The sequence below is a fragment of the Marmota monax genome, unplaced genomic scaffold, assembly GCF_021218885.2.
Source record: "Marmota monax isolate L192 unplaced genomic scaffold, Marmota_monax_Labrador192_F-V1.1 WCK01_AAM20220418_F8-fsc00231, whole genome shotgun sequence".
NCBI classification, from domain to species: domain Eukaryota; kingdom Metazoa; phylum Chordata; class Mammalia; order Rodentia; family Sciuridae; genus Marmota; species Marmota monax.
In genome coordinates, this window is record NW_026693458.1 from 1,553,222 (window position 1) to 1,580,379 (window position 27,158).

Below are 27,158 nucleotides of genomic sequence, written 5' to 3' on the forward strand. Positions count from 1 at the left end.
TCTGCTTACTTTATCCATTTGTTCTCGCATGTTACACAGTTTTTCCACTAGAATCCTAAGCATAATGCTTATTGTTATTTATTGTTGATCTGAGAAATCTAACATTTCTGCCATATCTGAGTCAGGTTCTGATGCTTTTAAATTTTGCTTCTTCAGATACTTCTTTCTTGTCTTTTTGCATACATTGAGTGACTTGCGATAGGCTCTGATTGTGCTCTAACTGAAGAGGAGGGTGTACCTCAATTTTTTGGGGAAGGCAGGTCAGCCCATCGAGCCAACATGGCCGCCCACAAGCCCTAGTGTCAGCATGGGCGCCGCCATATTGGCGTTAAGCCCCTCCTTCATCACACCGGAATGGGAACTAGTTTAGCAGAATGCCATGTTGTTTAAGGGCAACCTCGGTCCGTGAAGCCTCCGCTGAGCATGCGCACACGCAGGCCACGCCCCTGGAGTCCTGCTAGGGCAGGGCGGGGGGGAATCAAAGGGAGTGGGTTGCGTTTTAATTCCTGCGACTGTAGTCGCCGCCCAAGGCAAAAGAGAGTGCGGGTGAGCGACAGGTGAGTGCAGGGATGGAGCGTCTGTGCTCCGGGTGAAGCTGGCATCCGCGATGAGGGGTCGGACTGCGATGGGGATGGGGAGCGGATTGGATAACGGGTCGGGTAGTCTCGGAGGGTGGGTGTGAACCAGGGGAGCGGGCTGCGGGGGCTGTGGGGGCGGACCCGAGGGAGGACAGCTGGGCGCTGGCGCGCGGGTCTGGGGGTCGGTGACGGCGGCCCCAACTGATCTCTGACGACACCGGCGTGTTTACCTGGGCGTCTCCTTATCATATCGTCTTTATTTTGCTAGGGCTTCGAAAACTGCATTGCCACGGGGTGGCGTGTAAGTTTGCAGTTACCTTGTTTTGTGACCTTTCATTTCCTGTCATTGCCGTGAATACGTTTATATATCATCTTCTCTTTTCAAAAATCAGGCATCACAAGGGCATATTTTTTATTTTTTAAAATTTTTTGGTATCGGGGATTGAACTCGGGCTCTCAACCACTGAGCCACATCTCAGCCCTATTTTGTATTTTATTTAGAGACAGGGTCTCACTGATTTGCTTAGGTACTCGCTTTTGCTGAGGCTGGCTTTGAACTTGGGATCCTCCTGCCTCAGCCTCCCAAGGCGCTGGAATTACAGGCATGCTCTGCACCCGACTCCAATTACTTCTCTATCTGTGAAATGTATAAATTCAATTTGATATTCCGCTTTTATCCTGAGCTATTTGGGAGAGTTTCTTCATCCTTAAGCTGTTAAGATGTTTTTATTGCTTATTTTTATTTTATTGTATTTTCAGGAACTGTATACTGTCAAATTTCAACTTCTTAAAATTTATTAAGATTTTCTGTGTATTGGGCAAAATTCTTTTATGTTTATTAAATTTGTCTTGTTGAATTGTTCAAATCTTTCCTGATTTTGGTCTACTTGATTCAAAATATTCAGGAGGGAATAAAAATACAATAAAAACGTCTTACTTTGATAGATCATTTTGGAGTACTGTGTGCTTTTTCCCTAATTTTATTTGTGTTGCATCTGGGGGAGGGGCATATATACATAAACCTAATGGTTAATGCATTAACTATCATTTTTCATTTATTGGATGCTATTAATATAGAATTCTTTTTTTGAAAACAGAAAAGCACTTAACCTTGAATTCCATTTTGATATTTACATTGTAGCCACTGCTTTCACTTTTATTGCATTCAGATGGTATATCTTTGTTTGGAGCTTTGTTTTATACTTACATTTGCCTATTAGTTTTAGGTGATCTGCTTGTAAATAATAGATTTTATTTTTTTAAAATCTAGCCTTTAGTCTCTGTCTTGGCAAGAGAATTTTACCTCTTCAGTTTAGTGTAGTAATGATTTACTTGATTTTATACCTTCCAACTTATGGTTACTCTTTTTTCAGGGTTACTCTTTATTTTAACTACTACTACTTTTTTTTTTTTGGTACTGGGGATTGAACTCAAGGGCACTCGAACATTGAGCCACATCCCCAGCCCTGTTTTGTTTTTTATTTAGAGACAGGGTCTCACTGAGTTGCTAAGTTCCTTGCTGTTGTTGAGGCTGACTTTGAACTCAAGATCCTCCTGTCTCAGCCTCCCAAGCTGCTGGTATTACAGATGTGCACCACCACACCTGGCTATTTTAATTCTATTCTTATTTTGTGCTTTTTCTTTTCATCTTAATAATCTCGTTGGATTGATGAAATTTCTATTCATTGTTTCCACTTACACCCCATGTAACTTCTATTTCTTCCTCAGATAATTAGGAATGTTTGTTGTAGGATATTATTAATTTTCTCTTTAGTTGCCTCCTTATCACATCTTTACATTGTCCTTTTTTATAATTACATATCTTGTGTAAAAATTGTTGCTGAATTATATTTTCCTGTTTGAGATTTCTCCCTCCTGATTTGTTTTACTTTTATTTGTAATATTCCCTTCAGTATTTTCCTCCAGATAAAGATGGAGATGTTCAGCCAATGTTTTCATTTCTGAAAATGTACCTCTCTGGCCTTAACAGAAGAGTGGTTTTTTTATGTACTATTTCCCAAATCATTTAGCACTCATTACTGAAGATTAGGAGTCTTTTGATTTTCTTTATTCTTTCTGTTTAAATAATCCGTTCTTTCATATGTGCTGTATCTTTAGCATTTAGGAGTTTTCCCAGATTTGTTCATTCATTGGCTTCCTCTGTGTGTGTGTGTGTGTGTGTGTGTAAATGTGTGGGAAAGACTGACTAATGGGCCAGGAGTGGTGGTGCACCCCTGTAATCACAGCAGCTTGGGAGTCTGAGGTAGGAGGATTGCAAGTTCAAAGCCAGCCTCAGCAACTTAGTGATGCCCTAAGCAATTTAGCAAGACTCTGTTTCAAAATGAAAAATAGAGGGAAAAAAGCAGGGGTAGGTGCTGGGGATGTGGCTCAGAGGGTTTATGAAAGAACGAGCGGACAAAGCTCGTCATAGGAGAGGTACCCATTTATTGAGGAACAGCATTGCACATTTATAGAGGGAGGGGGCGCTTTCTGATTGGTGGGTAAGGATCATGAGAGTCAGCAGGGCTCACCATTGGGCGGCTGTGGGAGACCAACCTTACACGTGACTGAGTACACTCCCTGGCTGGGTGCTGAGGCGCTCAGTTGCAGAAATGTGGCAGAGCTATGCTCACCTGTTCCTTTGTAATATAACCCCCTGCCCTGTTTAGGATAGAATCTTCCATGGATGTGCCTTTTTGTGTCCCCTTCTCTTACTGTGCCCTTGGGTGTGGCCTACCCAGGTGTCAGTCAACCTGCTGACAGTGGACATCATGAAGATAGACTCAGCCCCCTGAAACCGGATCCCTTGCCTCATTTGAATAGCTTCTCCTCAATAAAAGGGGTCAGCGCCTGCTCTCGCTCTCTTAAAAGGGACAGGTGAGCATAGCTTCACCCTTGGGGCTGTAGCAAGACACACCCATGCACGAGACACCTCGGACCCAAGAAGGGTGGGGAGAGCTCTGCCACATTTCTGCAACTGAGCGCCTCAGCACCCAGCCAGGGAATGTAACCAGTCACATGTAAGGTTGGTCTCCCACAATCATCCATAGTCAAATTCCCCTTACCATCTAAAAAGTGACTTTTTAAACTTTTTACCGTGAGAATTTCAAAGATACAAAAGTGAAGTGAGTTGTAGAGTAAACCCATCTGTAGTCTTCAACCAGCTTCCATGATCAGCAGCTCATACCTGACTATGTCATCTGCACCCTCCCTTCCCTCATGTTTTTCTTTCTCTGCGGGATTATTTTGAATCAAATCTCAGCATTGTGTTCTCTCATCTACACATATTTTGGTGTGTAAATCTAAAGATAACTGCTTTAAAAAATAGTACTGTTATAACATTAAAAAAATCACAGTGTGTTTTAAAGTATCGTTTTATGTGTGTTGGTAGGTAGTGTTAAAGAAAAGTTATAGACAAATTAAATTTAGCAGAGCTTATTTGGGCAAGGAATGATTCATGAATCAGGCAGCACTCAGAACCAGAAGGAATTCAGAAAGCTCTGCCCAGTAGTGGGAGATCTGAGCTTTTATTGGCTGGTAGGACACGGAACCAAAGTTGAGCCATCACCTGACTGGTTACAGCTAGATGTCTGTCTTATTTGGTATGATGTGATATGTTGGCTGCTTGTGATTGAAACTTGGCAGTTATACTCTTTTTTTTTTTTTTTCCCTCCCAGTACTGGGGATTGAATCCAGGGCACTCTACCACTGGGTTACATTCCCAGTCTCCGTTTTTCTTTTTGTGGTGCTGGAGATAGAACCCAGGGCCTTGTGCTTGTGAGGTAAGCACTCTACCAACTGAGTGCTGTATATCCCCAGCCCCTGTCCCCAGTCCTTTTTATTTTTTATTTTGAGACAGTTGCCCAGGCTGGCCTTGAACCTGTGATCCTCCAGCCTCTGCCTTCCCAGTCGCTGGGATTACAGGTGTGCCCCCTGCCTGTCTCTTACACTCTTAAGTTAGGCTTTGGTTTGTTTGCACACTAAGTTAGGTCGTAGTCTGCTGTGTAGAGACTACGATCTAACTTCCTTCAGACCAGCTTCAGGGGGGCAGCTTCAGGCCAAATTTAAGTTTATTTGTAGATGAGAGGACACAATGCTGAGATTTGATTCAAAATAGTAGATTTAGAAGTTTGATTGGATTAGGTTCCCTTTTTGTTACCTTTTTGGCAAGGTGGCTTCCAGTTAGTATTGTGTGTCTCCATTGTGAGACGTGTCTGCTCATCACTTTTTATGATGTGAGCATCCATTGCTGATCATTTCCTAGATCCGCTATTGCTTTAGGGGTGCAAAATGGACAGATTCCATTTCTGCCATTGCTTTTAGTTCTTAGCTGGTATAAATATAGAGACAGGAATTCCTTCATCAGTGTTGAGTTACCCAAAATTTAAGCTGTTTAGGAAAGGCAGCAGAAATGCCTTTTTCTTCCTCTATTTATAGATTTGAAAAATAATAATTTGATACCCAACATTTTCCAAAGGTTCCAGAAATCTTGATCTGAGTGGTAGATGCACAGGTGTGGGAAATATAGAAAATGCATCAAGCTATATACCTAATATTTATGTAAAAATTAGCAAAGTCAGGGAAAAATATTGAAAGAATGGAGCTAGGGTAAAGGGGACACAGTAGCCAATGGATGGCTTTTTTTTTTTTTGGTGATAGTGGGGATAGAGCCCAGGGCCCCATACATGCTATAAGAGGTCTACCACTGAGCCACATCCCCAGCCCCACTCTTTGGAGCCTGCTCCCAAAGAATCGATAAAAGCATGTGTTAGGGGATAATTGGGAAATTTTTAAAAAATATTTATTTATTTTTTAGTTACAGGTGGACACAATGTCTTTATTTTACTTTATGTGGTGCTGAGGATCGAACCCAGTGCCTCACACATGCTAGGCGAGTGCACTACCGCTGAGCCACAACCCAGCACGGGAAATTTTGAATATGAGCCCATATTAGCATGATATTACAGAATTACTATTACTTTTCTGAGGGCATGATAATGATTTTTAAGATTTATGTGATGTGTTTAGACCTGAAATGTCACATCTGCAACTTTCAAATTGTTCAACAAAAGCAAAGTATAGAAATAAAGCACAATTTTACCTCTTCTCTCTTAGGGTTTTTTTTTTTTTTTTTTTTTTTTTGGTGGGGGGAAGGTAGAGGTTGGGCCTGAAAGTTAAATTGACCTTAAACAGATTAATAGAAAAGCATACCAATTTCATATAAGTCACATGTGACCTGGGAACCTCGTAAAGAAATGAAGACCAATGAAGGGACAAAACCTCATGCTTTTATGTTAGGTGGACCGAGAGGCAGGGGGGAAAGGGACTGAATGCTGTGGGGAGGCTAAAGGAAGAGAGTGATTGTAACAAGGTCGGTACAGAATTCCCTTGGCCACGGCTTCCCATCAACAGCGCTTCTCCTCTCAGTTTCAGTGTGGGCATCTTCCACACCGGGCGTTCATCTTCTATTTTAAAGAAGAGAAGTGGCGAATTTGAGTGCTCTTCTTGCATCTGCAAATTTTCAGGTGTTCTTAGCTCACAACAATCTTTATATCAAAATAGCATGTTTTGGAATTCTTACTTTGCCATCCTTCAGACGCATATTTAAAATACACATATATGTGTATATGAATATGTGTATGTTTGGAAAGATGAAATAAATTTGGCAAACTGCTAATTATTGAAACAAGGTGGAGGGTATATCCTTGTAATCTAATCATTCAACTTTTCTTTATGTTGGAAAACTCATAAAAAGAGTTGGGGAACAATGGCCACAGTCAGTTGGTGACTTGGCTCAGGTCTTATGGCTCATTATTAACTAGAACTTGATCCCCTTACTGTGCTGTAGCCAAAACAAAGTTTCTACTGAAAGCTCTCTCCGAAGAACTATATGTAAGGGAAAGCAGTAAAAAAGTTAAGAAGCTCCCTTTCTGGTATTTCTTGTGGATATTCTCACTTCTTGGGGTAATTAACAGAAGCTCAGAGTAAAATTATCAATTTTAGGAGTCATCTAACACTGTATGGAAGATGGTCAGGTATGGATAGATAGAATCCAAGCTAAGAGAAAATGAAGAGGAGACTACCAGTTCTAAGTCAAGTTTGGAATATCGCTTTATGTATTTTCACACAGTTTTGAATTTGAACTATAAAATATTTATTCTTTAAAACAGTTATTTTGTTGTTTACTGACAATAAAAAAGTTGTTGAAATCACCTATACATTTACCATCACCCAGATATTATATGTTAACATGTTAGTATATTTGTTTCCATATAATAGCCTATGTACATAAATACATTTGTGCATGCATATATGTATGAATGTGTACGTACACATGAGTAAACACAGTACAATGAAAGTAGAATCATACTATTTGGTATGTCTTTTTTAGGGGGGGAAGTACTGGGGATTGAACTCTGGCACTCGACCACTGAGCCACATCCCCAGCCCTGTTTTGTATTTTATTTCGAGACAGGGTCTCACTGAGTTGCTTCACACATCACCTTTGCTAAGGCTGGCTTTGAACTCGCAATCCTCCTGCCTCAGCCTCCTGAGCTGCTGGGATTATAGGTGTGTGCCACCACGCCCAGCCTATTTGGTACATCTTTTTATATTTACTCAGCATTTTAACATACTATTCTATTGTATTTCAATTTTATGTAACATTATGTCCTATAAAGTGTTTAATTAATCTACGGTTATTGTCAGGGTTTGTAGCTTTTCTTTGTTATTGGCCATGTTGTTGTGAAATTCCCACCTTTGTGCAATATTGGGTGTTTTTTTTTTTTTTTTTAATGATGTAATCCTAAAAGTAAATTTTGGGATTGTAGATGCAAAAGTGCTAAATGACACATGTATCCATGTGTGACAATGGCATGCTTCCTACTCTCATCTATACCTCTGCCCATCTGTTTTCTCAGATCTCTGCCCCTTCTCTAGAAGAGCCCAAGATGAGCAAGTCCCTGGTGAGTTCTTGTCTGTTCATCTATTTATTTGTTTTTTAAAAAATTTTCCTAGTGAATTTTAGGAGTCATCTAACACACTGTGTGGAAGATGGACAGGTATGGATAGATAGAACCCAAGCCAAGAGAAAATGAAGAGGAGACTACCAGTTCTAATTCAAGTTTGGAATATCGCTTTATGCATTCTCACACAGTTATGAACTTGAACTATAAAATTGTTTCTGATCTTCCTGACGTAAAGATAATGGAAATGGATGCATGGTTTGTATTATTGACAGGTGATTTGTCAGTAATATCAGTTTCCTCACTCTTGATATTTGTGAAAGTTTTTGATGGATTTTCAGGTGAGTGGTGGCTGAGCGGTGTCTCAGTGGTGACCTTGTTCACAGTGCCCTGGCAGGTTTTCCCTGTTGGTTGAGCAGTGCTTCCCATGCTTGACTTGCACATTAATTCAGGTTCTGGTTCTGGGATGGAATACAGTTTGCATTACTCACAGTCCCAAAGAATGTCAGGGCTTCCTTTCCAAGGACCACCCTTTGAAGCAGACTTAAGTTTTTATCATGAATAGGTGTTGGATTATGCAAATGCTTTTTCTGCATCAGTTGACATGATCATGTGATTTCACTTCTTTAAACTGTTGATATGGTAGACTACTTTGATTAGTTTTGTAATATTGAACCAACCTATCATTTTTGGAATAAATCCTATTTTGTCATGATATAGATTTCTTTTTATATGTTGTATTTAATCAGTATTTTGTTAAAGATCTTTGCATCATGTGTATGAGAGAGATTGCTCTTACTTCTCTCTGCCTTTCTCTCCCCCACTCCCTCTACCAGTTTTGGTTTTGATATTAGAGTAATAATGGCCTCTGAAATGAATTGGAATGTGTTCCTTTATATTGATTACTCTGCCAGAGATTGTGTATAATTTGTGTTTACTTTTTTTCTACTGTGTGTCCAGTTTTTAATATTAGGTAATACATCATAGAATTAATCAGAAAATAATTCCCTTCTGTTTTCTGCAACACATTGGGTGGAATTCATGTTCATCCTCTAAGTATTTGGTAGAATTCTCCAGAGAAATCATCTAGGTCTACAGATTTCTTTTATGGAAATTTTAAAATTGCAAACTCAATTTCATTATTATTTGTTTATTATTGAGGTTTGTATTTTTTAGGCATTGATTCCTTTAAGTTGTCACATTTCTGTGTGTAAAGTTGTTTGTAGTTGTGTTAGTCTACTCTGGCTGCCTTAACATTAAACCACAGATTGGGTGGATCAAAAACCAGAACTTTTGTTTTCTCACAGTTTTGGAGGTTGGAAGTGGGAGTTCAGGGTGTCAGCGTGGTCAAGTTCTGGGGAGGGTGCTCTTAATTCGAAAATGGCTGGTTTCTGACAGTGCACACGTGGCCTTCCTCAGTGCATGCTCACCTGTAGGGAGAAAGAGAACTCTTCTTTAAAGCCATCAGGTTGATTTTTACTTTTTTTGTTTGGTTGTTGGATTCTACTTTTTTTTTCCATAGACAAGAATAACCTTACTGAGCCCAGCTTGCCCTTCACATCAGTACCTCCTCATCTTTGCCACTGCCAGAATTTTCACCACTTGGATCTCTGGCATCAGCCCATCCTGTGATGGTGACAGTTGTTTCAGGGGGCATAGAGCTAGAAGTGGCACTGTCACCTCAGCTGGGGTAGAAGAGATAGATAAGGGTGTTGGCCAAGAAGAAAAGGAAACTGCCACCATCCATGTTGCTGAGAGCTGGGGCCCCACTTTTGTTGGGTTTGGGGGGGTGGTCTGATGGTAGTCATGTGTCCCAAGACTCCAGTTTATATCTGAGTTAAAACTAGGAGGCTGAAGTTGAGTGGGAGGAAGAGGAAGCCCTTCATCCTGGCAGAGTCTTGGTGGGCTCTCCTGGTGACATCTGTGGTAGATGAGTTCAGGGCTCTCTGCCTAATACCACCTGTCTTCCCAGAGCAGGATCCCACCCCACCTGTGTGACCTCATCTAATCTTAATTACCTCTTAAAAGCCCTGTCTCCAAGTCATGTTAGCTTAGGCTGTCAACATGAAATTTTGGAGGACACAGCTCAGTTCATAGCAGTAATATTTCCTTTATAAATACCAATAAATGATCTTTTCATAGAATCTTCAAAAAATTTATTGATTTTCATTATATTTTTATCTTTTCAATCTTATTGATTCCTGCTTTTATCTGTATTATCTGCCACCCCTCAACCCCAGTTTGCTTTGGGTTTTGATATTTTTCTCTAGTTTCTTTAGGTGGCATCTCAGTATTGATTTGAGAAGTTTCTCATGTAAGCCTTATCGCTATGGATTTTCTTCTCACCACTGCTTTAGTTGTATCCCCAAAATTTGAATACTTTAAATTTTTATTCACTTCAGTGTAATTTTTGTATTTGCCTAAGACTTCCTTTTTGACTCATGCATTATTTAGATATGTGTTGTTTAGTTTCCAAATGTTTGGAGATTTTCCTGTGTTCTTTCTGCTACTGATTTCTAGTTTGAATTCACTGTGTACAGAGAATATACTCTGTATGACTGCATTCACTAAGATTTGTTTAGTTATTCTGAAAAATGTTGAGAGAGGGGTGAAGTCTTCAACTGCAACTATGGATTAGCCTGTTTCTCCTTTTAGTACCACCAATTGTTGTTGCTCCCTGAGTTTTGCAGCTTTATTGTTTGGTGCATACATATTTAAGATTGTTTTGTCTTCTTACTGAATTGACCCATTTATAACTATATTATGGTCTGAATGTTTGTGTCTTGCAAGCACTCATAGGTTGGAACCCTAACCCCCAATATAATAGTCTCAGGATATACAGCCTTTGGGAGGTAATTAGATTTAGATAAGGTTATGAGGGTAGAACCCCATGTGGAATCAGTACCCTTGTAATAAGAGAAAGAGACCAGAGCTCATTTTCCCTTTGCCATAAGAATATACAACAAGAAGGAGGCCATCTGCAAACCAGGAAGTGGGCTCTCCCCAGTCACAGAATCTTTGAGCGCTTTAATCTTGGACTTCTAGCTTCCAGAACTATGAGAGATAAATATTTATTATTTAATCCTTCCGGTCTGTAGTATTTTGTTATAGCAGCCTGAGCTAATTAAGATATTATGTAACATCCCTGATAATTTTCTTTCCTCCAAAGTCTATTTTATTTAATATGGATATAGCCATTTCTGCTTTCATTTAATATTTGTATGTTATATATTTGTATTAGTGCCCTAGGGCCATCATAACAAACTTCATAAACAAGGTGGCTTAAAACAATAGGGATTTATTCTTTCACAGTTCTGAAGGCTGGAAGTCCAAAATCAAGGTATTGGTAGGGTATGCTCTCTCTTCTTCTTCCAGTGGTTGCTGGAAATCCTTGTGTTCTTGGTGTTCTCCTACTGTTTCTATTGTCACATAGCCATCTTTCCTCTCTCTGTGTGGCGTTCTTCCCTCTACAGAACATAAACAGTTCCTATTTTATTTTCACTGGATATTGAGTTCTACATCAACAGTTCTTTCCCTTTAGCAACTGGAAACTATTGTGCCACTTCCTTTTGATTCTGTAGTCTATGAGAAACCATCTTTCATTCAAACTGCTATTTCCCTACAGATAACATATAATTACCCTCTGGCTGCTTTCAGATTCTTTTCTTGAATATGATTTTCAAACATTTCATTGTAATGTGTCTGGGCATGGATTTATTTGATCCCTTCCTGTTTGAGACTTGCTCAGCTTCTGGAATCTGTAGATTTATACCTTTTTTTTTTTAAATCTGGAAAGTTTTCAACTATTATTTCTTCAAATATTTTTTGCACTTCCCCATCCCATTCCTTTTCCTTCCTTCTAGGACTCTGATGAAATGAGCGTTAGATCTGCTACATTATTGTATGGGTCCCTTAGGCTATGTTTGATTTTTCCATATATTTTATTTCTTTTGTTCAGATTAGTTAACATCTCTTGATCTGTCTTCAGGACAGTTGATTCTTTCCTTTGTATGTTCATTCTGCTGTTGAAATCATTGAAGTCTTAAATTTCAGTTTTAAATTTTTCTTTTCTTTCTGTGTGTGTATGTGTGTGTGTATGTGTGTGTGTGTGTGTGTGTGTTGCTAAGGATCAGTCAACCCAGGGCTTCATGCCTCACATGTGCTATCTAAGCACTGAGCTACACTTCTCAGTCTCTGGTTCTTTTTAGTATCTTCTATTTCTTTGCTGAGAGTTTCTATATTTCCATTTATTTCAAGAGTATTTGCAACTGCTTGTTAGAGTATTTTTGTGTTAGCTTCTTTAAATCCTTGCCAAGTAATCCCAACAGCTCATTCATCTCAGTGTTAGCATCTGTTGATAGTCATTTCTCATTTGATCTGAGATTTTTTTTGGTTTTGATATATAAATAATTTTGAATTTATTCAGGACATTCCGATTATTATTTATGAGACATGGTTTTGTCTTTAAATTTTCTGTTTTAGCAGGTAGTCAGCCTGTTTAGGTTCAGAGGGTATGTCCTGGTCTGTTTCCAAGGGCTATAGTTCTGATGCCAATTTAGTTTTCAAAGTCCTTGCTCTTATCAGGTCTGTCTGTCTTTAGTGCTGTTCAGAGGCCAACTTGAGATCTGGGCAGTATCTCACACCCTGTCTGGGCTTGGATTTATTTGATCCCTTCCTGTTTGAAACTTGCTCAGCTTCTGGAATCTGTAGATTTAGACCTTTTTAAAAAAAAAAATCTGGAAAGTTTTCAACTATTATTTCTTCAAATATTTTTGCATTTCCCCATCCCATTCCTTTTCCTTCCTTCTAGGACTCTGATGAAATGAGCGTTTAGCTCATGACTTCTTCAGTGATTATTCTAATTTGTTTCATGCATGGGCTGCACATACTGAGTTGTGCAACCATCTTTAGAATCAACTTTAGAACATTTTCTTTACTCACCCTAAAAATCTCATAGTTTTAGCTAAGACCCTCATATTCCTCCATTTCCCCTAGCTGAAGTCAACCACTAGTCTATTCACTATCTCAATAGATTTGCTTATTCTGGAATTTCATATTAATGAAATCATATAACATATCATTTTTTGTGACTGGCTTTTTTTATTTAACACAATATTTTCACGATTCATCCACATTATAGCATGTATCAATACTTCAGTATGTTTTATGACTGAATGTTTTTTTTTAATTTTTTTTAGATTGAACCTTTATTTTATTCATTTATTTATCTGTGGTGCTGAGAATTGAACCCACTGCCTCACATGTTAGGCAAGAGCTCTGCCACTGAGCCACAACCCCAGCCCATGACTGAATGTTTTTATATTATATGGATAGACCACGTGTTTGTTATCTCTTTATTGTTTGGAAGACATTCGTGTTGTTTCCACTTTTGGCTATTATGAGCATTCATATGCAAGCTTTGTATAGATAAATGTTCTCATTTCTCTTGGGTGTGTACCTACAAATAGAATTTCTGTGTTGTATTGTAACTCTGTGTTTAATATTTTGAAGAATTGTCAGACTGCATTACAAAGTGACCACACCAGTTTTTACTCCTACCTGCACTGTAGGAGGGATCCAGCTTCTCTTCCTTACCAACACTTGTCATTATCTTTTTTATTATACACACCCTAGTGACTGCACTTCTCTAATAACTAGTGATATTGAACTATTTTCATTACAGTTTTCTTAGTGAATTCACAGGGATGTCTCTTTGTAATTTTGATTCTGTTTCCTTGATGACTCATGATGCCGAGGACCTTTTTCATGTGCTCATTGGCTGTTTGTATGTCTTCATTGGAGAAATGTATCACTGGATCATTTGCCCATTTTTTAATTGGGTTGTCTTTTATTAGGTTGTAAATGTTCTTTGTATATTTTAGATACAAATCCCTATCAAATATATGATTTGAAAAAAAATTCCCCCGGTCTATGAGTCTTTTGCTCACATGACTGTGTCACTTGACACACAAGTTTTAATTTTATCTGTTTTTTCCTTTGGGTGCTTGTGCTTTGGGGGTCTCATATTAAGAAACCATTGCCACATTCAATGTCATAAAGATTTACCCCTTTTAGCTAAAATGTAAGTTTTTTTTTTCTAAATGTAAAAACATTTAGACTTCCGATCCATTTTGAGGTAACATTTTACTGTGGTGTGAAGGAGGGTTCAACTTTATAACATGGATCTCCACTTGTCCCAGCACCATTTGTTGAAGAGTCTGTTCTTTCCTTTATAAATTGACCCTTGGCCAGGCACGGTGGTGTGTGCTTCTTAGTCCCAGCTATGTGGGAGGCTGAGGCACGAGGCTTGCTTGAGCCTATAGGTTTCAGACCAGCCTGGGCAACAAACAAGACCATGTCTCAAAAGCAATTTGTTTTGACACTCTTAGCAAATAGTAATTAACAACAATTTGAAGGGTTTACTTATGGATTTTGAGTTGTATTCTAGTGGTCTGTATGTTTATCCCGATGCTAGTACCACGCTATTTTGAAAGAAGAGCCTTATTTTAATTTTCTTTTTTAAAGAAAAAACTGGCTTAGTGGATCGTTGAATGCAAAGTGTGTGGCAATAAGTGAACTATTATTGGAATATGGCATACATAGAGAAGTTTGAAGATTGATGAATTTTCACAGCTTATTTCTATGTAACCAGCATACAGGTTTTTGAAAAAGATTATTGGGCTGGGGTTGTGGCTCAATAATAGAGTGCTTGCGTAGCATGCACTGGTTCAATCCTCAACACCACATAAAAATAAATAAATAAGGTAAAGGTATTGTGTCTATCTACAACTAAAAAAAAAGATTATTATTATTATCATTACTGCAAAAGAACCAGCAGGATACTTTTAAAAAGATTTCTTTTTTTTAGTCAAAACAACAAAATAAAATATAGGTGTTTAGTAGGAACTTATATATTATAACCTAATAAATCAAATTAAAAATAAGGTCCTAAATATCTTGTTCCCATGGTGCAGTCTTGACCCTTCACATTGAATAGGAATTGGTTCTTACAGGGACCAGTGTCTTTCAAGGATGTAACCGTGGAGTTCAGTGGGGAGGAGTGGCAGCACCTGGACCTTGCCCAGAGAAGCCTGTACAGGGATGTGATGCTGGAGAACTATTTCAACCTGATCTCAGTGGGTGAGCACAGCCCTGCGCGTGCAGAGCAGGCTGCACCCAGGGTACTCTTTTTCTTTCCTAGACGAATTTCTGAAATCTGTGGGTTTTCTTAAGTCTCTGCAACTCCCAAAGACTGCAGGGCATCTGAAATATGTAATGGTTCTGTCTTTGTTTTGTCCCGTGTTCTTAAGAATCTCTTTTGGGTACTGTGAATATACCTCTGTTCCCAGTAGACATTTTTGAAAATCACATGGCGTACTTTATCATGTGGCCTCTGAAACACATTCTCTATCATTTCCTGTTGACAGGCTGTCCAGTTCCCAAACCAGAAGTCATCTTCAACCTGGAGCAAGCAGAGCCACGCGTGTGGGATGAGGAGGCCTCCGGTCAGCACTGTGCGGGTGAGTGGGAGCCAGGAGCATGGACCATGGTTCAGCCCACCTGCAGTCGTGCTGGGAGAGCTTCTGTTTCGTGCCATTAATGTGACTTTTCTGCTTACCTTTTGAGTTTTCAGAACTGCTTGATGGAGCTGATGTCATCCCCTTGGAAATGGAAATGCTGTCCCCCTCACGGCCTCTTCCCATACCAGTGCCAGGACCTCTGAGGAGGGCCTGTGCTGGTTGGCAGTGCCTTGGGTGGGATCTCACCCAGCATCATCTAGGATCATGCCCTCTTGCCCTTTGTTCTCTCTCCATAGAGAACTTCTGCTCCTTCTACCTCCAGCCAGGGCTTAGTTCCTTTTCTTAGGCATTTAAACTCCCATAGATCTGCCTTCTTTTAAAAAGTCACCATGGGTCACAGTCCTGTTCCCTGGTGTCTTTTCCTTTGTGTTTCAGCATTGTCACCTGGATGGCTTATTTGATAACCTGTGCTCTTCTTCACTGCTGACTTCGAGGGCATCCTGGTCACTTTCTTCCTGCCTGGCTAGTGCAACACAACACTGACTCGATCTTTCTAATTTGGATATTTTACCAGAGGCTTTTGTACCTCATGTTCAGGAGATTGAGTTAATTATAACCTTAGTTTGTGGTCAGTGTCCTCATCAATGTGTTTCAAGGCCCCTCTTACTTATTCCTTTTAATCCCCATTCTCCATACTCATTGTTCCTTCTCAAGGGCAACTGCTTTAATATGTGTGCTATCTGTCCTAGAATTTGTGGGGGTTTTGTAAAATCTAAATTATTGGTATTTTTAGTTTATAGAAATGGTCAGTTTCTTTCCCTGCCCCCTTTCCTTCTGTCTCTCTTTCTTTAAATTGGCATGTTTCGATATTTTCTAGGTTAATTGCTTCCAACTGCTGCATAGCACGCTTAGTACAGATAAATATACCACATTTTACTACTACAAACAGTATTGTAATAAATTTCTTCAAGCACTATTCATATTGGAAATGAGAATTTCTCAGGAGTGGTAGGATTGCTTTGACATGGACTATACTAATACTTAATATGACTTAGTATAATTGCACTGTTTTCTGGATTGACTCCTACAATCCCCTGAACATTACACAAGGGTATTAGTTTCCCCATATCTCTGCCTATATTTAGTATTACATGCATCTCCAGTAATTTGGATTTCAACTTCTAATTATTGTTTTGTGTTTCTTTAATAACAGAATGTGTGGAACATTCAGCTGCATCTTGTCGTAGACTCTGTTTTTGATGTTTGACTACTGACATCTTCCAAGCCTTCCCTCTGTCTCTTCCCCATCTGCCCCACATCTGGACAAACTGATAAGCAAGTTCAGGTTTTCCTTCCTTTGGGAACATACAAGGCCAGGCAGCCAGCCCTACCTCCAACCAGCAGAAAACCCCAGGCCACTTTGGACCTGCTTGGAGCTCTCCCCAGAGCCTCTTTGCATGAACAAGCCATTTCCTACCCACTTAGCTTTTGTATTCCACCATCACTCTTGACATCTGAACCAGACCTGGGCTGGGCCAGTTCTCCCCTGCAGGTGCCTTAACACTGAGGCAGTAAGCAGGCAGTTCGGACAGGGACCACCACCAAGGGCCTTTCTCCTCTTCCCAACAGCTCCACTGTCTGCACTTTGCCTCTGCCGTGTACATAACCAACCTGAGGTGGAGGTTGCAGTTGTTATTTAGGAACAGATGTAAAGAGTTAGGCCCTTCCTTAAATTTGCCCTTGGTCATGTGTCTTGGCTTGAACTATTTGTGTGTTTTACATTGAATCGTGTGTCCGGGTTCCAGCTGGGACTGATGCTCGGCTCACAGGAATGACTGTCACTCTGTGACCACTGTGTGTCTTAGCCAGGCCTTGGCCCCATTTATGCAGGGCCCAGGAATACAGATGCCTTTTGTGTACGAGGGTGGGTCCCTCCGTGGCTGCCTGAAGAAAGGCAGACAAGTCCCTGTGCAGCAGACTACAAGCAAGTGGCTGACCTCAAAATCTTCCCCTGTTCTACGTGGGTTTTTGCTTTTCCCTCTGATCTACCTTCTCAAACAATTCCTTCTGCTTTTCTGCTAATTTTTCTCTTAGAAAAGATCATTTAGATGCCCTCTTCTTACTTCCTCCTGGTATCACCTAAAGCCATACTTATGTTTTCTCATGCCTGGATTATTCTAATCTTATTTGAATATGTTGATTTCATTTTTTTTCCTACTTCACTTTATTTTTTTTTTAATATTTTTTTAAGAGAGAGAGAATTTTTAATATTTATTTTTAGTTTTCGGCGGACACAACATCTTTGTTTGTATGTGGTGCTGAGGATCGAACCCGGGTGGCACGCATGCCAGGCGAGCGCGCTACTGCTTGAGCCACATCCCCAGCCCCCTACTTCACTTTAGATGTGACTGACAGATTTATTACTTAAATCACTATACATTTTGTTTATCTTGTCCTAGTTATATGGAGCAAAACTGAAGTCACTCATTATTATCTAAATTATGACACATTCTTTTCTTAATGGGTTTGTAAGTGAAAGAAATAACATGGCCTCAATTTGTAATGCACATTTGTCTCTGTGTAGTTTCTAAAACCATGTCTGTTCCATTTTAACATTTTCTTTAATGTTCCCCTGCATTGTTTTCTCATTTCTCTGCCTTTTCAAATTATGCACACACTCATATTTTTTGTGCAGATTTCTCTTGCTCCTTGAATCAGATCTCATACAACATACCTACCTGCTTTCTCCCTCCTCTAATTCTCCAGTCCATAGAAATTCAGAGAAAAGCTACATTAAATGATATGATAACCAAGCCTTTTACCACTATACTTCTAAAAAAATTGTTTATATAGAAAATACTTAGTAAAATTGAATTTAATCTCTAGGCAGAAAAGGTTGTTTTGCTCTATTTCAAAAGAATTTTAATTTTTTTCTTCTAGAATCAATTCATAGGGCCAGAGATAGTAATTAGAAAGAGAAGATAATGGGTGGAATCCTTATAAAGTTTCAGCTTTGGTGCAGTATGCATATGCTAATGTATACATCTAAGTAAATTTAAGTATAAATATGAGTGACTGAGAGTATTCATTTGTTCACTTTTAAGTTAAATGAAAACAGAGCCTCCCCAGAGTTGTGGGGAGGTTAGAGATTAGCTCTTAGAGCAGAGTACCCTTCATGGTCTTAGCATGCACATGGACCTAGTTTTATCCCCAGCATCAAAAAGAAAACAAAACCAAAAAAGTTCTTTTAAGCCACAGGGTTTACATTTTGTTCTTCTGGCGCCTTCCTCGTTCTCCCTTTGCTTGATTTGAATCTCTTCCTTCCCAATTACTAATCATTTGATTTGGGCAGTTATTAAGCTTTTCTGTGGCTCACTTTCCTTGTCTGTAAAATGGGGATAACAATACCAAAGGTATTGTAATAAAACCAAAGGGTTGAAATAAAGTTTATATAGAACTTAGAACAGCACCTCCAAATGCTCTTGCTTATCCTAAGGTAAATGTAATGTCTTAATTTTATTACTGTATGTTATTGTATTTATATTACATAGAGAGTATTGTACCTATATATTTATATATCTTTACATATTATGTGTATTTATTATGTTTATAGAGCGAGTGTCCCATTTCTCTGTGTTCATCCTGAATTAACTCAAGGTATCAGTTGTTCTCTGTGTCAGTTTAATCTTTTCTTTCTTTTCAGATGGGGATATTGGTTTTGAGACTTCACAACAGAGACTGTCTGAGGAATTTTCTTTCCAGTGTGAGAGAGTTGATCTCTTCACAGGAGATAACCCCTATTCCCTTTTAGAAGAATTGTGGAAGCAAAGGGGGAGATGTGAAGAAAACCAGGCCACGCCTTTACGTCACGTTGTCTTCAGGGACAGGGCAGCACTAGCTGATTCAAGGAGCTGTGGATACCAGGACGCTGGGAAAATTGGGCACATAAACACACATCTGATTCCTTCACGAAAAGGATTCCATCGTGGTGATGCCTTTGGAAAGAATCTGAAGCTCGTTGCAAGCTTATATAATCATAATAGAAACAATGCAACAGAAAATCATGGTGAGGATGCTGTTACTCATACCGGTTCTCATACGGAAGGGAGTGCTTGTGGAGGTAAGCATTGTCGGGAACGTGGGGGTCATAAGCAAGCTCTCACTCCACATCTGAAAAGTCATGCTGTGGAAAATCTCCCTTTGTTTTCTGACTATGTGAAAGTTTTCACTGAGAATTCCCACCTCTTTACACATCAGAGGATTTATGCTGGAGAAAAACAGCATGAGTGTAGTAAATGTGAGACAGTCTTCACCCAGAAGCCCCCACTTGCTACTCCTTGCAGAGTTTCTGCAGGAGAGGAGCCCTATAAGTGTATGGAATTTGGGAAGTCAAGTCACCAGAAAACTCGTAATGAGGAAAATTACTATAAATTCAGTGAATACAGAAGAGCCTTTATCCAGAAGTCTGATCAGTTCAGACGCCAGAGAGACCATCCTGGAGAAAAACCCTATGAATTCAGTGAATGTGTGAAAAGCTTCTCACAGAATTCAAACCTCAGCATAATTAAAAAAAATCATACTGGAGGGAAACACTTTGAATGTACTGACTGTGGAAAAGCCTTCACAAGGAAATCCACACTAAGTATGCATCAGAAAATTCACACAGGAGAAAAACCCTATGTATGTGCTGAGTGTGGGAAAGCCTTTATCCGGAAATCCCATTTTATCACACATGAAAGAATTCATACTGGAGAGAAGCCCTATGAATGCAGCAACTGTGGGAAATCCTTTATAAAAAAATCACAGCTCCATGTGCATCAGCGAATTCACACAGGAGAAAATCCTTTTATATGTTCACAATGTGGCAAGGTCTTCACTCACAAGACAAATCTCATTATACACCAGAAAATTCATACTGGGGAGAGACCCTACATATGTACTGAATGTGGGAAAGCCTTTACTGACAGGTCCAATCTCATTAAACACCAAAAAATTCACACTGGAGAAAAACCTTATAAATGCAATGACTGTGGAAAATCATTCACCTGGAAGTCACGGCTCAGAATCCATCAGAAATGCCATACTGGCGAGAGACATTACCAGTGTCGTGAGTGCGGGAAAGCCTTCATTCAGAAGTCCACACTAAGTATGCACCAGAGGATTCACAGAGGAGAGAAGCCCTATGTGTGCAGTGAGTGTGGGAAGGCCTTCTTCCACAAATCCCATTTTATCACACATGAAAGAATCCACACTGGAGAGAAACCCTATGAATGCAGCGATTGTGGGAAATCCTTCACCAAGAAATCACAGCTCCACGTGCATCAGCAGATTCACACAGGAGAGAAGCCCTACAGGTGTGCTGAATGTGGAAAGGCCTTCACTGACAGGTCCAATCTCTTCACACACCAGAAAATTCACACCGGAGAGAAACCCTATAAATGTAGTGACTGTGGAAAAGCCTTCACTCGAAAGTCAGGCCTCCACATACATCAGCAGTCCCACACTGGAGAAAGACATTACGAGTGCAGCGAATGTGGGAAAGCCTTTGCCAGAAAGTCAACACTAATTATGCACCAGAGAATTCACACTGGAGAGAAACCCTATGTTTGTACTGAATGTGGGAAGTCCTTCATCCAGAAGTCACACTTAAATAGACACAGGAGAATTCACACAGGAGAGAAGCCCTATGGGTGCAGCGACTGTGGGAAGTCTTTCATTAAGAAGTCACAACTCCATGAGCATCATCGAACCCATACAGGAGAAAAACCGTATGTATGTGCTGAATGTGGAAAGGCCTTCACCATCCGATCAAATCTTCTTAAACACCAGAAAATTCATAGTAAACAGAAACCCTACAAACGCAGTGACTTTGGGAAGGCCTTTCACTGGAACGTGCAGCTCACAAGTCAACACAGTGTACCTCAGAAGTCTGACGCTGGGGAGGTGGAGTGCCCAGTGCCGCAATCATGGTGTGGGGGTACGAATAAACAAGAGGCCACAGCTTGACCAAGAAGCAGGAGGTGACCAAGACCCACCCACTGCCTCTGTCTAGTCAGAATTATGGATATCTGCTTCACATAGTGGATGTCCACGACACGTCCAGGAAGATACTTTGGAGGAAGTGTTTACACAATGTACTGTGGCCAGGCTTGGTTACTGGACAGATTGTCAGGCCCCTGAAAATCACAGTGAAGATGAAGCCAGAGGCATGGTGCATGCCTCTAATCCCAGCTACTTGGGAGGCTGAAGAAGAAGGATCAGATGGGAGGATCGCTTGAGCCCAGGAGTTTGGGTCCAGCCTGGGCAACATAGCAAGATCCTGTGTCCACAAAAACAAAGGAAAAAAAAAAAAAAGAAAAGGTGGCTTACAATCTTTCTCATTTCACTTTTTTTGATAAGCAGCTGTCTAAACTCAGAGCTGTTGAATTTCTCATGCCCTGGGTAGCAAAACTTTAATATTGTCCAAAAAAATATTTCATAAGGAGTAGAGTGGCGAGAAAATTTTTCATTGTCTTAGTCCCCAAAGGACACCAAAATCAGGATGGAAATCAACCAATTCAGGTCTGCAATGAAAAGAAATTAGAAGCTTTTGTGAAAATTGATACTAAAGATACAAAGAAAGGACTCAACTCTCACCCCCCTTTTGGAAATCACTAGTTGTTGTTCATAGCAGTTATTGCGTGTGCCTTGTTAGTAGCTTCCAGGAGGCCTAAAACGGGCTCCCAGTCTGTATCTCTGAAGCAGTCAGTGATGCAAGCAGCAGTCCTATGACTGTTTCACAGCTGGGGCCAGGGTCCTGGAGCAGCACAGGGACCCAGACTTAGATAACAGCACTTTGGAGCCTCAACTTTGTTCATAGAAAACTGCACTTTCTTACTGATTCCTGTTTGAAAAAGAGACAAATTAAGGAAAAAATCTGTTTCAAAACCTAGAATACTTTCTCTCCGATTTTGATAGTGTATTCTCTACATATTAATTATGTACTAGGTTACCATGAGACATAATTGTAGTTTGTTATTTTAGGAGATAAAATATAGTTAAACATTTGGAAAAGTACTCCTATTCTTTCCCATTCTCTACAAATTAATCTTATTTTATCAGACAATAAAAGAAGTGCATCATGATCTTCCAGAATAATTATGAATTTGTCTCTTTTAGAGATACTGATTTTTACTTTATATTTTGAAGTGTTTTACATGCATTGAAATTTAGAATTGTTATGGTTTTCTTAGTTAATTGAAACTTTAACATTAAGTAGTGTCCCTTTTTATCTCTGATGATGCTTTTTGATTTAAAATGTCCTATGCCAGATATTAATACAATGTAGTAACTCCTGTATTAAAGGCCAGAGTAAATGAGTGCCGCTACCACTCCTCAAGGGGAGGAGTTAGAACATGACCTCCAGGTGTTCCCTTCTTCACCTACATATCCCCATGTGGTGCATCTGAAGTCTGCGTGTAGTTGCCGTAGTCAATCATTCTTGTTTCAGAACCATATGCATTTAAGTTAACCCAAATGTTTACCCTTTTCATTACTTTTTTCTTTTTATTCTTTTATTCTCCCCCGGAGCCAGTTTTTTTCTTGTTTCTGAACACTCTTTAGTGTTTCTTTTAGTGTGAATTTGCAGATAACAAATTCTGTTTTTATTTGTTGCAAATATCGTTATTTTGGCTTTTTAAAAAAATTGCTTTGGTGCTGAGGATTGAACCTAGGGCCTTGTGGATGCTAAGCACTGGGCCGTATGCCCCGCCCTTGCCTTTATTTCTGAAGGACTTTTAGAGGGAATGGACTTCTAAGTTGGCACTTGCTGTCTATTCATATTTTGGAATACTTAATTATGTTCTGTCTTCCATTGAAAAGTAAGTGGTCAATTTAATTACTTTTGAAGTACCTGGTCCTTTTTTCTCTGTTTCCTTTAAATTTTATCTTTTATTTTTAACAGTTGTACATTATCTCTAGATATGATCTCCTATATATTTATCCTGCTTGGTTTTTGCAGTGATTTTTAAAATATGTGGGTAAATGGGGTTTGTGTGTGCACGTGCTCATGTGTGTGTGCGAGTATGTGCGTGCATATGTATGTGCGTGCATATGTATGTGCATTTTGGGAATTCCTAGCTGTTATCTGTTCACATTATGCATCTGCTTCATTTCCTTGCTTCTTCTAGGGGTAGCCCCATTTTCTAAATCCCCTATTGACCTATTTTTGTTAGTTGTTTTTCTTGGGTTTTGGTGATGTCTTGTCTTCTCATATATCTGGTGAGTTTATTTTTATTTTTTTATTTTTTAGGTTCTGGGAATTGAACTCCCAGGGGCACTTAACCACTAAGCCACATCCCCAGCCCTTTTTATTTTGAGACAGGGTCTCATTAAGTTAATTAGGGCCTCACTAAGTTGCTGACCTTGACCTCAAACTTGTGATCCTCCTGCCTCAGCCTCCTGAGTCACTGGGATTACATGTGTGTGCCATCAAGCCTGGCTATCTGGGGATTTTTTAAATCAGTTGTCAGATTCTGTATACTAAAATTATAGAGATAAGATGGTCTGGGTGATATCTTCTTCCAGAAGGAATCTGTCTTTTGCTTCTAGCAGGGTGACTGAGCTAGGGATATTAGCAATTACTACCTGCCTTCATCCAATCATGTGTTGAGATAATTTAAAACTGGCCTTAGTCTCTCTAACAGTTTGTGTTTTTTTTTTTCTCCCTTATTTCTAGGATATACTTTTAGGACTTAAAACTGTGGGAAGTTTATTAGGACCTTCTTCCTTGGAAGGATCTGAATTCAAGTATTTGTCTTTGTTTTCATGAATTTGTCAAAAGTCTCTCCAGCCTCTCTTGCCCAGTATTTACTAAAAGAATTGGCTAAAACCTTTCCATAATAAACAATCCCAAATTCCAGATAGTATGTCTTATCTCTAATTTTATTTTTGCAATTTCTCACTGTTTTGTAGCTCTACTAATTTTCAGAAATTAAGTATGTTTAGTATTTTCTTCCATGTATTTTTAGTTCTCAAAAGGGAGTAGTGAGCTGGGCTCTACGGCACGCACCCATAGGAGTTAAGCAGGAGGATCATGAGTTCAAAGCCAGCCTCAGCAATGGTGGAGCACTAAGCAACTCAGTGAGACCTGTCTCTAAATAAAAAACAAAATAGTGCTGGGGATGTGGCTCAGTGGTCAAGTGCCCCTGAGTTAAATCCCTGGTACCAAAAAAAAAAAGGGGGTGGGGGAACAGTGATATGTACCACTTACTCTGCCATTGGCAGAAAATTTCAGTTGGCTGCTTCTATGTAAGGAGTTTGGAGTCAATAAATACATAAATAAATAAATAAATAAATAAATAATCAATCCTTTTTCTAAAAGGGATTGAAACCAGGGGCACCTTTCCACTGAGTTACATCTGGACCCTTTTTTTAATTTCTTGAGACAGGGTCTCTTAGCTATCATGCCTAGCTAAATATATTTTTAAATTACCAAAATTACTTACTTAAAAATGAAAATGTTCTAGTTTACAATATTCCTTTTTTCTTGTTAAGGACTTTTTAAAGTTGTGACATAGAAGAGAATGTTACCTGTGTTGGTATCAGTTTTATTATGATAGCTTCCAAACTTCAACAGTAGGAGAAGATTAACTGAAACTTCTCAGGTGTTTTCTTTTTAAAATATTTTTAGTTGTAGTTGGACACAATACCTTTATTTTTATTTGTTTCTATTTTTCTGTGGTGCTGAGGATGGAACCCAGCACCTCTCAAGTGCTAGGGGAGCGCTCTACCGCTGAGCCACTGCTTCAGCCCTCAGATGTCTTCTTTAATACTATGATTTTCCTTTGCATCATTATTTGAAAATGATGTTAATGGAGACTGGCCCTAGAGCCCTGGGATTTTAAAATAAGAATTTCAAGAATTAATTTAATAGGATTACTGAGATTGTGATTCTCAACCTTTTTTATGCTCAGGCATAGTTTAAAACATAAAATTCTACACCCCCAACTTGGGGAGTGGGCAGGACAAAAAAAAAAAAAAAAAAAGCTACTTTGCCTTTTGTCAACACAGTATTAGTCTCCAGGAGAAAGGAAGGCTTCCTTTTGTGGGGCTCCTTGCATCCCTGTGGAGGGAATGATGGAAACCCGTGAGTGGACAGGACAGCTGGCTCTGAAGTAGAACTGAGGTGAGTGCAAGCACACAGGGCTGGCCTCCCCTGGGGGTCCTGTGGTGACCAGGCCTCTTCACACCAGCATGCACTGGAGCTCCTCTGTGGTGACAGCAAAACTATTTTTAAAAGTTTTACAATTTATAAAGTTTTTAATAAACGTGCCTTTTAATGTTTCAGAGAGGAACCTCATGCTGTGAATTCAGTAAGTATAGGAGATGTGCACTCCAACCAACACTTAATTATAAATCGGATAGTTCATAGGGCAGAGTGGCTGGCTGTCTGTACTGACTGTGAATAGGGTTGCATTCACAAGTCCCCCTTCCTTACATATCAGAGTAGTCATGCTGGAGAGCAGCTTGGGGAATAGACAACAGTGGGAAATCCTCCAGGGGAAAGTCAACGAGTTCCTACAGAAGCAAAGTCTTCCGGTAGAAGCAAAAAACACGAGAAATAGAATTCATGTTTACTAATTTAAGTCAGATTATAAAGTGGTCTGTATAATTTGTGTACCTTTTATGTCTTTTGAAAAAAATGATTGTTTTCTTGGACATGAATGGACACTTTCACAGTGTCAGACACAGTCTGCTAAACCAACATGCAATTTTAGTGCTCCTATCTCTACTGACTTCTTTATCATCTTTTGAGGCTGGGAGTAGCTGAGTGACTTGCCTCAAGCCAAGAGAAGCAAAACACTAGTGGGTGTGTCCCGGGAAAACCTTTGCTTTCCCAAGAAAAGGGACAAATGTAACTGCTGCCATCAGTTCTACTGTTCTTCCTGATGGTTAGTTACATGGTTCCTGCTGTATGGACTACCTTCTTTCAAACACTGGTAAAGACCAAAAGAATCACAGAGACACTGGGTCATGTATTATCTGTTCAACACTAGCAGCAACTGACTGCCAGTCCAGACTTTAATTATGTTATAAAAATATATTTTGGGCTGGGGATGTGGCTTAAGCGGTAACGCACTCACCTGGCATGCACCGGGTGCTGGGTTCGATCCTTAGCACCACATAAAATAAAAGATGTTTTGTCCACCGAAAACTGAAAAATAAATATTAAAAAATATTCTCTCTCTCTCTCTCTCTCTTTCTCTCTCTCCCTCCCTCTCTCCCTCTCTCCCTCCCTCCCTCCCCCTCCCCCCTCTCTCTTTCCTCTCTCTTTAAAAAATAAATAAATATATTTTGCATGAATCATTGTATTTTAGGTTTATCTTATACTCAAAGTATACCTAAATTTTTTCAGACATCAAATGTATAAAATAGTTCATTTTCTCCTATATATTATAAAATATTTTTTTAAAATTGTTTATTTAAACTAGATTCTCCACACAATCTTGAATAAGATAAACTGCAAAATTATCGATGACCCTTAATGAGTAAAAGGAATCAGATCTTGAAAAAACAGGATCAGAAGAGAATACTACCTAGAATAAATGAAGTTTTCTAGCAAGACATAATTTATTAAGTTGAAGAAATGAAAAACTGAAAAAAAATCAATAAAATAACTTCAGAATATTTCAGAACTACCATTTAAACTGTACCAGGTATATAGGAAGAAATTTCTTAGGACACAAAAGGAATGAATTATAAAAGAATAAGTTGAACTTTTCAAATATAAAAGCTCTTGCCCTTTTAAACACCATTAGGAAAATGAAAAGGAGAGGCATAGAATGGGAAGAAATATTTACAATAGGTATCTGACAAGAGATTTGTCTCCTGAAAATAATAAAAACTTAAACCCATTATACAACAGCCCAATAAAAATAGCAGTATACCTGAACAGAAATAATTCACAAAATAAGTTATAAAATGGCCAAGAAGGAATTTCAACATCAGCCATAGAAGAAACACAAATTATTAAAACGGTGAGACACCTTTCCACACCCATTAAAATGATTGGCACTGCCAAACACTGGAAAGTATTGAGAACATGGCAGTCGTAA

The 27,158-nt window shown here is 39.3% G+C and overlaps 1 protein-coding gene across 1 annotated transcript; it reads left to right on the forward strand.

Annotated features, from left to right (window-relative positions):
• The first annotated feature begins 441 nt into the window (after positions 1-441).
• Positions 442-22,200, forward strand: Znf484 (zinc finger protein 484). Its single transcript, XM_046457757.2, has 5 exons — positions 442-557; positions 7,499-7,543; positions 14,557-14,683; positions 14,971-15,063; positions 18,767-22,200. The coding sequence occupies exons 2-5, from the start codon at positions 7,529-7,531 to the stop codon at positions 21,067-21,069; spliced, it is 2,538 nt and encodes an 845-aa protein (XP_046313713.1). The 5' UTR covers positions 442-557; positions 7,499-7,528; the 3' UTR covers positions 21,070-22,200.
• The last annotated feature ends 4,958 nt before the right edge of the window (positions 22,201-27,158 follow it).

Bases quoted from the DNA above. Each gene is read 5' to 3' on its own strand.
- Znf484 (XM_046457757.2), top strand. The intron at 14,684-14,970 runs GTGAGCACAGCC...TCCTGTTGACAG, and splicing joins TTTCAACCTGATCTCAGTGG to GCTGTCCAGTTCCCAAACCA. The intron at 15,064-18,766 runs GTGAGTGGGAGC...CTTTCTTTTCAG, and splicing joins CTCCGGTCAGCACTGTGCGG to ATGGGGATATTGGTTTTGAG.